Below are 11,286 nucleotides of genomic sequence, written 5' to 3'. Positions count from 1 at the left end.
AGATGCATCACATAATTGTGTATATGAGATAAATTCAACAATTAAAAACTGAAGGATTAGGTTCGTCTAAGCAGAAAGTATGTATTTATAATTTAACAACTCTAAAAATCTTTTTTTAGGATTCAAATATATCTCATTAAAAAAATTTTCTCCTTTAATGTGGATGTTATTTTAGTGGTTATTGTTTTTGTATATTGATAGATGTTAATTTTAGTTATATTACCGAGCTAATTATTTTTTTGATATAACTTGCTGAGTTAATTATTTCTTGTGTTATTCCTTATTTGCTTAACTAATTATTTGTTGTTATCGTTAGCTATCATTGCTCACGGAATTGTTTTGATCGGTAAGTTGAGGAGCTAATATAAAGTTATGGTACTGCAACTCCAGTGAGATATAATTATACAAAAGTATAATAAATGACATACTCATTTCATGAAAAATTAGGACAAGGTAGATATGATGTTGTATGCAAAGCAAGTTTAAATGATGGTCGTCAAGTGACAGTAAAGGTGGTTAAGGAGACAAAAGGAAGTGTGAAAGAATTTGTAAACAAAGTTGTTATTATGAATAAAACATCTCATGTGAACATTATTGTTTCACTTTTGGGATTTTGTTATAAAATGAATAAACAGACACTTATTTATGAATTCATGTCTAATGGTTCTTTGAATAAATTTACATATAAACAGGGATATTCTCATCTCATTTCTAATTTAGATTAGGGCACACTATATCATATCACAATTAGTATTACTCGAAGATTAGACTACTTACATCGAGTATGTAATATGAGAATTTTTATCTGGATATCAAATCCCAAAATATTCTTCTTGATGAGAACTTTTATCAAAAGATTACAGATTTTGGATTAGTTATATAATTAAAAAAGAATGAAAGTATTTTATTTATATTAAGTACAAGAAGGATTCTAGGTTATATTGAACAAAAAATGTTTAGTCGAATGTGTGGTGGAGTTTCTTACAATTCAAATGTGTACTGTTATAGAATGCTAATTCTTGAAATGATTGGAGAAAAAAGGAATTATAATACTGAAAAATTTCATAGCAGTGAATTGTACTTTTCTAATTGGATTTATAGGAATTTTGAGAAAAGTAATATTTATAAAAGGAGTTTGGTATCAGGAGCAGAAGAAAATGATACAATAATAAAAATTACATTAGTGAGCTTATAGTGCATTCAAATAAAATCCATCAAATTGACCATTAATGTGTAAAGTGGTAGAAATGTTAGAAGGATTACTTTAATCTTTTCCTATAAGACCTCTCTTAGAGTATTAAGACGCATCTCATAGTTGTGTATATTAAATAGATTCAATAATTGAAGAACTGAATAGTTAGATTCTCTTAAACAGAAAATACGCGTTTACAATTTATCAATTTTAGAAGTCTTTTCTTTGGATTCAATTATATTTATCTAAAGAAAATTTTTTCACGTGTTTAGTCTGAGTAGCTATTGTTTTTTTAGTGTTTTTTCAACCATTTTTCTCTTCCACTATTCACACTGCTGTTCAACTTAAGTAATATTTATAAAAGGAGTGGTATCAGGAGAAGAAAAAAATAATACAATAATAAAGATTACATTAGTGAGCTTATAGTGCATTCAAATAAAATCTATCAAATTGACCATTAATGTGTAAAGTAGTAGAAATGTTAAAAAGATTACTTTAATCTTTTTCTATAAAACATCTCTTAGAATATTAAGACGCATAGTTGTGTATATTAAATAGATTCAATAATTTTAGAAGCTTTTTTTTAGATTTAATTATATTTATTTAAAAATTTTTTTTTCTCGTAGCTATTGTTTTTTTAGTGTTTTTTCAACTATTTTTTTCTTCCGCCATTCACACTGCAGCCCAACGTGCCCCGTGGCTCCGCCCTCCTCGGCAGTTCTCCCTCGCCAGCTGTTTTGCGCAGCTGCTGTCCAAATTACCCAAACTACCCTTGACGGTTAGGAAGAGTTCCCTCCACGCGTTGCCCAAAATAGTGATGGCGGGAACTTAATTTCTTAATTTATTTAATTACAATCAGATCCCGCCAATCCCTTCACAGAACCTTACGCTATATAAACCCCTTTCCCTCCCTCTCTCTCATTCCCTCGTTCGTTCTGTTTTTCCCACCAATTTTCCCGAGAAACCCAAAACCATAACCCTACCGAGACAAAGCAAGAAAACCTCTAAAACCCCCCATTTTCAAGATGCTAGAACTCCGTTTAGTGCAAGGTTCGCTGCTGAAGAAGGTTGTAGACGCAATCAAGGAGCTCGTGAACGATGCGAACTTCGATTGCTCCGCGACTGGGTTTTCACTCCAGGCCATGGACTCGAGCCACGTTGCACTCGTGGCGCTCCTACTGCGGTCCGAAGGGTTCGAGCACTACCGGTGCGACCGCAACATCTCGATGGGGATGAGTCTCAACAACATGGCCAAGATGCTACGGTGCGCTGGAAATGATGACATCATCACCCTCAAAGGCGATGACGGCAGCGACACCGTCACTTTCATGTTCGAGAGCCCAAGTACTATTCATTTGCCCAAGAAATCTTGATTTCAATTTTTCATTTTAGTTTTGTTCGATTATTTCTAGGGTTTTAGATCTGTATGGTTCATTTTCCTATTTCTGTTTGATCTTTAGTTGCTAATTTTGATATGGTATTATTTTAGTTCTTTAACCTTTTTATTGACGTTTAGGATTCTTTCTTGCTAGAAAACTGTACTGGAAAGGGAAGACCTATTACATTGTTTTGTGTGTTTGAAAGTTTAGTATTCTGCAAGGGGATAAGAGGCATGATCTTGATTCTGTATTTGATATAATTTCAGTTGTTAATGAATTGGTACAAAATTTAGTGTTAGGTGTTTGGATTTTTAGGATTGTAAAAATTTATATGCAGGAATTTGGCTTTAGTGTTTAATTTTAATCAAGATAGTGTTCAATTGTGTATTGTTCATGTATTGGAATCTGTTTCTGGTAGTGTAGTGCAGCTGTTACTGTTACATTTTGGTTCAAGATCTGAATATGAAGTTTTGGATATTGAAAAGATTTGTAGTCTGACTCTTTTTTTTCTTTTTTTTTTTTTGTCTTGAAGCACAAGATAAAATTTCTGATTTTGAGATGAAGTTAATGGATATTGACAGTGAGCACCTTGGAATTCCTGAGGCAGAGTACCAGGCCATTGTTAGAATGCCGTCTACTGAGTTTGCTAAGATTTGCAAAGATCTTAGCAGTATTGGTGACACTGGTAATTTGCTTTTCTCTGAATTTTCAGGAGTTTTATGGTACTATCTGCTTTCTTTTGGAAGTTGATAGTTTAGCTGATACAATTTGTTCATTTTGTGATGAATGTTGTAGTTGTCATTTCCGTTACTAAGGAAGGTGTAAAGTTTTCCACGAGAGGTGATATTGGATCTGCAAACATAGTCTGCAGGCAGAACACTTCTGTGGACAAGGTATCGGAGCTTTATTTATTTTTTGTAATCTTAACTTCATTGTTTGTACAATTTATTCTCTTATAATTTGAAATACATACTGATTGATGGTTTTACATGGTATTTGGTTGATATTGCAGCCTGAAGAAGCCACTACTGTAGAGATGAATGAGCCTGTGTCCTTGACATTTGCATTGCGGTACATGAACTCCTTTACAAAGGCAACACCATTGTCTAACCGAGTTGCCATCAGTCTTTCAAATGAGCTTCCAGTTGTGGTTGAATACAAGATTGCTGAGATGGGTTACGTCCGCTTCTATTTGGCTCCCAAGATAGAAGAGGAAGAAGAGGAGACAAAACCTGAAGTTTAGGTGTTGGATTGACTCTATTGGGTCTTCAATTTGTTTGTAGTAACATGCCTTGATGCATCTTGTTGAAGATACTTTTACACTTTGGCAAACGGATTGGAAAATTTTATTAGATAGTAGTCCCCCCCTAAATCCTTTCTGTTACTTAGAACAGTGATCAACAAATGAATGTGTATATTTCATGCTGCGTTTGTTTTCATTAGAAGTTTATGAATTGTCACAAGCACGAAACTTAATATCAACACGATACAACTGTTACAACAATATCCTGGACTACATTATCTTTCTGATGATTTTTTAAAGTTTCTTATGAAAAAAGCAGAACAAAAGCAGGCATTGGTGATTGAAATCTGCTACTCTATATATTAAAATTGGGGCGCGAGTTTATTTAATGTACGCAAAAATTCAGCTTCCATTAATAGCAAGATCAAAATGCTCTACAAAACTTAAGGAATCAAGGCAAATGTTACATAGTAAAGGTCCAAATTCTTAAAAAGGTAAAAGCAAAGTTCTACTAAATTTCCAATTATACTCTAGCATATTTGGTCAACAATATGGGTTGATGGATGTTTACTATAGTGTACATTTCCTTACAGCTTAATGAATCACGGGTAAATTCTAAAAGAATGATGTAATGAAACATTTACAATGGTTAAGCGTGGGAACCGGGAAGAGGCATTCTTGGTCTAATATGGCAAAATTTACGGCGTTGGTAGAGGCTATCTTGGTCTAATGCGACAAAATTTAGGGTAATAAAATCAAGAAACTCATTTACTCCGTTTCTTGGCTTCACTATATAGGATGACACCAAAAACTGTTAGAGAATATCCAAGCATTCCTGTAACTGATACAGGGTTTCGGAATATCAAAATGGAGATCACAACTGCCACAGCACCTTTTGCATTTCCTAGGACCTGTCAAAGTCACGATGATCACATTAGATTGGAATATCAGAACTTTTTATTTGTAATAAAAATTCTTCCCATTGAGAAAGTCCCTAATATTACCTGAAGTGTCAAGGCACTTGTGTGCTTTGTGACCAAGAAATTGGTCAGATTGACAAAATATGCCAATGCTGAATTGAAGATAAGTAACCACAGAATACTTGGATCTTCTCTGGCAAGTGAAATTGTAATTCCAACTACATCATCCTCCATTATAATTGAAGCTGGAAGAAGGAACGCCACAGCCACCGGTGCCATGTACATAAGAAGGTTCATCGAATTAAGCTTTTCGCTGTGAAATCAACCAAAATATTTCAGTACTAGCCTTGCCAAATGTTATGGATGTTACTAATTCAATCAAAGTAATGCATGCCATGTTACTAATTCATACAGCTGTACTTTTTAGCACTTAAACTTGTATAATGCAATGAAGATCGAACCCTGATCTTTTATGTTGTGTGCCTTGGTATTTGGCAACCCAAAATTAGGACAAAATTAGAAATAGGAAAGTTTTGAGGTCATTACCCATCTGAAGTCAACAAGATTCCTTGAAGAACTGTTTTGAGTGCCCTTGCCGCTGTGGCACTGATGCACATTATGAATCCAAAGAGATGAAAACTTGGCTCTCCCTTCATCCATGTAAGAGACAAAAATATTAGTATGAATATAATAACATATTAAACATAACATAACAAATGGCTAATGATGCAATTATGCTTAATTTAAAGGCCAAAACTATTTCAAAATATACTTATATTGAAACAAATGTTTATATATGATTTCATGAACACATATTTTATTTTAATTATTATGTATTATTTATATGTATTAATTTAAATATATATTAAAATAAGGTGATTAGTTCTATAAAAATATCTTTATATAAAGATGATAAATGGTTTGACATATTTAACTGAACATTATTAAGATTAATACTCACGTACATTTATCTTTATATGAAGTTGATAGTCGAAAACTGTCAGATAATTTAACAAATTTTAATAAATTATCATCTAACTGTTCTCGACTGTCAATTTCATATACTCGCCCAAAATTAATAACAGAAAAAGAGTAATATATAATACCCCACTAGCAATCATAACACCAGTAACGACAGGAACAAGAGTGATGTAGGTGATCCAACCCTCCCGCCGGAGAGTCATAAAATAGGCGAAAACCGCCGTAAAGAACGGCGTGGTTGCGCCGACGGCCTGGTTGAAGGAAACAGGAAGGTAGCGAAGAGATATGTTCCCTCCAACAACAGACAAACAAAATATGAGTCCCAAGGAAGATATCTTCATGAACTGCACCCTTGACCTAATCGTTTGCATTGGCACCATCTTCATCCATGAAATTGCCACGTAGCTGAGGATGGAACACGCCATCATGTGACACAGTGTGAGAAAGATTGGGTACCTGAATCCATAGTTGCTTAACAGGTACTTGTTCAGCAACAACACTCCAATGTTTGAAGCATACCAGAATGCTATCAAACCGAACGTGAATACCTTCCCTGTAATCTTCATTGTGTGTTTTTTTTTATTCTTTTGTTCTTAAATAAAAAACTATTATTTGTTTGTTGCTTTTTGGTGTTTTTTTTCTCCTCCTTGTTTTGGAGGATAATGGGGTGGAAAGTTTTTGAGAGAAGCTTCAACAGGTGAAGGGTTTTTGCTACTATTTTAATTTATGTTTTGCAAGTTTGAGCTTTGAGGAATGAGGAAATAGGTTTAGGTTTTGGTTTTGGTTTTGGAGAAAACGAATGATGCAGAGTGAGAAGCTCTGTGGCGGTGAAAGTGTTTGGAGGAAGGAATTGTTGTTATTGTTGCTTAGGTTGGTGCTAAAAACATGAGGGGATAATATCTATCTTACTATTATTGAAACCAAATCTAATCTAATCTAACCGTTTTGATTTTCTTAATGTTTTTGGCGGTTAATATTAGCTTGCAGATATCTTCAATTTTAAAAGTTAAATATCAGAATCTAATTTTGATCTAACGAATATAAATATGATCTATTCTATATTTCTACTCTTGATCTTTGTAGATTTAGATAAAAATTTAATTTTAAGATGATAATCTATGTATGTTTTATTAATAATTTCTACTAGTTAGGTGGTGTTAGTGTCCAATTCGAAATTAATTTTTATTTTTATAAAAACAATATTAAGGAAAACAGAGAGGATTTAATTTGAATATTGCTAACAAATTAACAATGTCATATTTTTGTAGTTTTTTATTAAAATAATAAATTAAAATGTCAATATTACAAATTAAAATGTATAAAATTAGTAAATTGTTAAATTATACATGGTGTACTAAATGTTATAAAGAAGTATAGTAAGAGTCTCCATAATCATATGCATATCTTCCTCGTCATTGTTTTTCTTTTGAGTTGGTGGTACCAGTGTAGAAGATAATGATGAGTCACCACCAGTAGATCGGACACCAGTTATGTAAAATGCTACGGACACGGAAAACGTTGACACGCAAATTTTAAAATTTTACATAATACGGAGACACGTATACATATAAAATATAAAATATGTTTTAGATAAACCATAATGATATTTTCATATTTTATTGATATTAAAATATAAATTAATTTTTTAAAATATTTTTAATCTCTTATTTTAATTATATTAAGTATTTAAAATATTTTTTGTTTTAATAAATAATAATATATACTATATCTAAAATTAATTTAAGAATATATATTAAGAATAAGACCGGACACGCTCACACGTGATGGTATTTAGGTGTATCCAAGTGTGTCCGAAAATTTGACACGATTTGGACACAGACACGTATGTTGAACGAGTGTCGATGAGTGTTGTATCCAAAATATGTGCGACACGCAGATACGACAACTTAGCAAAGTGTCCATACTTCATAGGTAAAATGTGAAATCTTCTCAACTTTGTATAAAGAGAGAAAGTTTAGGGAGTAACAAATTTTGTTATTTTTAGTCATCAATTAGTTATTAATGATATTTTTAATAGTATGAGATTCTATCTAATAATATAGAATTATTCAATTTTTTTTAATAGTTAATTATTGACAAGAATTTAATAAAAATGTTGTTCCTATCACTCCTCTTGTATAAATGTTGACCTTGATCATGTAGGTTATGTAAGTTTTGTGTGAGGTTGTAAATCCGTTCACATAATTCCGTGATGGTCTCTTAAAAAGGTGGACATGCATTGATAATTGTGAAGGATGCTGCCACAGGAATCAACTCGAGCGATGGCAAAAAATTTTATAAATACGGTATTTTTATGGCTTTTTAATAGGGCTGCAATATATCCTACTCGCCCCAATCCGTTCGAATAGGATAGGACTATAGGCTATCCAATTTATTGTAGGTAGATTAAAAATCAGTCCAAATATATTTGTAGATAGGATCTGGATTTGGAGTATACCATATCGTATTCTATTTGTATCTCATATATAATATATATTTTATAAAAATTAGGTATATAATAAAGGAAGTGAGAGTTAAATCCATAATATTTTTCATGTAATGATTTATAATAAGTGAGCAAACACAAGAATTTTTTAAAGATTTTATTATTTTTAATTTTAATTTAAATTTAGTTTTTTATTTTATTAATATGTATGAAATTTGGAATGATTGAATTTTATATTTGTTTTGAAAAAATTTGATATTTCTGCGGATAGAATAGGATAGAATAGAGTTTAGAATTTTAGAGTGCGAGTAGAATTAAAGTCGAGAGATTCTCAACCCAAAATTTTCAACACAGATAGGATTAGCTAGCCGTACTTTCTAAGAATCTCCAGCCAAACCACAATCCACTTGCACAGAATTGTTAGATTCGTGCCTTTCCTACATTCTGTTAGGATTGGTAGATTATAACCTCTAAGTTTTGGGAATACTTGTCCTATAAAAAAAATATTATTTGAAATTTGTTTCAAAAGGTCGAGATTACATGTAACAGTTCGGAGCACTCAACTACCCACACAATGTCTCGTTTTCCTTTCTAGTGTGAAGGTGCACGAAAATTTCAGAGTCAATTAGCTCATATTCCAACTCCTATGAATACACACAATGAACAAACACTTAGCTTAAAACAAGTTACAGTGAAATTTGTAATAAAGCACACAGTTGTATTACAAGAATGATAGAAATGAAGTAAGTGAAAATATTACCATTTTCCACAATGCAAGGAGTCACTCTTGTCTGACGCTCTGTTTGTCTTGTTTGTAGTCATGAGAAATTGTAGCAATTTCTAATCTCACGAGAAATCTTCCCATAACTAGGCCACGATGATCTCTGTCATTGCTTGTGTGCATCATTAGATGGAAATTAAAAAAACTAAGACATTGTAGTAAAGCCAAAATTAGCAAATACATATGAATGACAATATATCACATAATACCATATATCTTGAGGATTATGTAAAGTGATTTATTTAAAGTATAAGATAACACAACACAACATAACTGATTATGTCCTAACCAAAAAGATAGATACTGCGTTCAGTATTTTCAGAGGTAACATTATCATCATCGAATTCTTCTTCTTCATCGTCTATATATATATATATATAATGCAAGTAGTATACTTGTTATGCATTTTGTGTAAGGTGAAAGGATCATAATATCTATATTTCTTTCTACTATTTATCTCAATAATATTATAGTATTTATGTTTCTGTGTTCTATTTTATGGGTTTGGATCATATAATTTACATTTAAATATAAATACTTTGTAGATAGTGTAATAAAAATACTCTAAGTGAAATATGTTATACAACACATTATATTAAAGAAAAATCTAGGGACCAGCAATTTTATTGCATTTTGGCCAGCATGTAATTAATAGAAAAATGTGAGCCATTAGATGAAATCTCACACCATCAAATTATTATTGATAGCTAGTTGATGACTACCAATCACAAATGTTGCTGTCCCCTAGTATTACTCATTTATTTACATAATAAACTGGATAGCTCCTACCTTTGTTCATAATGCTCGCCCGCATTGCAATACCTTCTGAACAAATTAAAGCTACGTGAATTTTGAGTGTATAGTTATATATTTTAATAATGTGCAAGTTTAATTTTTTTTTATTATTATTGATTGATTTTCGTAAGAACTTTCGGTGTATCTCTTTTTATGTACACACTTTATATCCAACCGGTTGGTCAACATTTACAGAAAAATAAACATTATTTAGTACTTATATCAAAAGTGGCTCAAAAAGTATCGACGTCTCTGCTTAACATTTGTGTTTAACATTAAAGAATCTAGAACGTGACTATGTGAGTATTTAAGGAAGCAATCCGGAAATTAAACCGCACACCACCGCCGCTTTCACATTTTAAAGAAAAAATGTTATATACCATTTTAGTATTTAAAAACATAATTGATAAGTAATAAAGAAATTAAAAATAAAATATTTTACTTTTTATACCATAAAAATTATATGCTAAAAAATGAAAAAAATATAATTTCTCTATTTTAAAATGGTTTCACTAATGACATATTTTTGTATGAACATAAATAAATTTAATCATATTTAACCACATTTATAATTAATTTCTATATTAAATTTTATTCAGTGTACATTTATTTAAGCTTCACATACACTTGTACGAGTATAGTATACTTGTATCCTAGCTAGTAAGAATCATCCTTCATTAACTTTTAATAAGTTTACTTATTTTGTGATTGTCTGTAATTTTATAATTTTTTAATTAAATTTTTGTATTTTAAATTTTTTATTATGTCTCTTTAATAATATTTTTTAAAATCTAAATTAGCATATGTTTTTAAAATAAATACCGCAATAATTTTATATTTTATTGACTTTTAAAATCAACTACTATACACAAAAAATAACCATTAGATTAATAACTCGTACAGAATAAATATTAAAATATAAAATATATATTGAAAATATATATATGAAGTTATATATATAGGAAACTTTTCAAATGGTCCAGGCACCTTTATTGGAACTCTGAAGATCCATGTACGGTCAGGTTAAAGGTTAACATTTTGTCTTGTAGCATCTCATGGAATATTCATTATATCCCTACAATAAATTTAAAAGTCACTATAGGGGTAGGTAGGTGCCATCAGCTGAAAGAAAAACTGAAGCCAATTTATAGCTGAGCCAGCCGATGTACAATGTTGGTGGGCTAGAGTTTTTTGGTTGACGTTTTTGGCGGGGCAGTAGTGGGCCTAAGAAGATCAAATATTAGAGGAAATAGTGTCGGCATCCTCGGATTGGTTAGGTCTTACCTGGGGACAAATTTATTTGGAGTGGAGGTCGTTCGTCACCGGTGGTGGGTGGAGCTTGTCGCGGTAGGGCGTGAGGCTCTGAAAGTCAGTCGCTGCCTGCCTGCTGTTGCTTTCCCGGAAGGGCCAGCAGACAAAACCAGCAACCGGTCCGTTGGGTGGTGGTGGTTGTTGTCACTTTGCTTATCCCATCAGTTTAGTTTCTCATCAACCATCGCCGTCGTTAGTCATCCGAGCAAGTAAGCGTCCCTTAGCCATGTTAATTTAT

General features: G+C 31.8%; 2 protein-coding genes across 2 annotated transcripts; one reads left to right on the top strand and one right to left on the bottom strand.

Annotated features, from left to right (window-relative positions):
• The first annotated feature begins 2,049 nt into the window (after nt 1-2,049).
• Nucleotides 2,050-4,010, top strand: LOC107495152 (proliferating cell nuclear antigen). Its single transcript, XM_016116284.3, has 4 exons — nt 2,050-2,536; nt 3,104-3,256; nt 3,367-3,464; nt 3,584-4,010. The coding sequence occupies exons 1-4, from the start codon at nt 2,218-2,220 to the stop codon at nt 3,812-3,814; spliced, it is 801 nt and encodes a 266-aa protein (XP_015971770.1). The 5' UTR covers nt 2,050-2,217; the 3' UTR covers nt 3,815-4,010.
• Nucleotides 4,011-4,578: 568 nt separating this feature from the next.
• Nucleotides 4,579-6,281, bottom strand: LOC107473182 (probable sugar phosphate/phosphate translocator At3g11320). The gene is made up of 4 exons (XM_016092735.3): nt 5,841-6,281; nt 5,281-5,384; nt 4,819-5,047; nt 4,579-4,725 (listed from the first exon to the last, which is right to left on the bottom strand). Exons 1-4 carry the CDS (start codon nt 6,279-6,281, stop codon nt 4,579-4,581), a joined length of 921 nt encoding a protein of 306 aa, XP_015948221.1.
• Between the last annotated feature and the right edge of the window lie 5,005 nt (nt 6,282-11,286).

This window comes from Arachis duranensis, chromosome 1 (genome assembly GCF_000817695.3).
Source record: "Arachis duranensis cultivar V14167 chromosome 1, aradu.V14167.gnm2.J7QH, whole genome shotgun sequence".
In the NCBI taxonomy this organism is placed as follows: Eukaryota; Viridiplantae; Streptophyta; class Magnoliopsida; order Fabales; family Fabaceae; genus Arachis; species Arachis duranensis.
The sequence above is the reverse complement of the archived record's forward strand: the minus strand, read 5'-3'. Positions and strand labels throughout refer to the sequence as shown.

Excerpts from the sequence above, each read along its gene's own strand:
- LOC107495152 (XM_016116284.3), top strand. The coding sequence starts at position 2,218 with ATGCTAGAACTCCGTTTAGTGCAAGGTTCGCTGCTGAAGAAGGTTGTA. Across the intron at positions 3,257-3,366 it reads TAGCAGTATTGGTGACACTG|TTGTCATTTCCGTTACTAAG; the intron begins GTAATTTGCTTT and ends TGAATGTTGTAG. Across the intron at positions 3,465-3,583 it reads AGAACACTTCTGTGGACAAG|CCTGAAGAAGCCACTACTGT; the intron begins GTATCGGAGCTT and ends TTGATATTGCAG.
- LOC107473182 (XM_016092735.3), bottom strand. The coding sequence starts at position 6,281 with ATGAAGATTACAGGGAAGGTATTCACGTTCGGTTTGATAGCATTCTGG. Across the intron at positions 5,385-5,840 it reads GTGTTATGATTGCTAGTGGG|GGAGAGCCAAGTTTTCATCT; the intron begins GTATTATATATT and ends ACATGGATGAAG. Across the intron at positions 4,726-4,818 it reads CAAGTGCCTTGACACTTCAG|GTCCTAGGAAATGCAAAAGG; the intron begins GTAATATTAGGG and ends TGACTTTGACAG.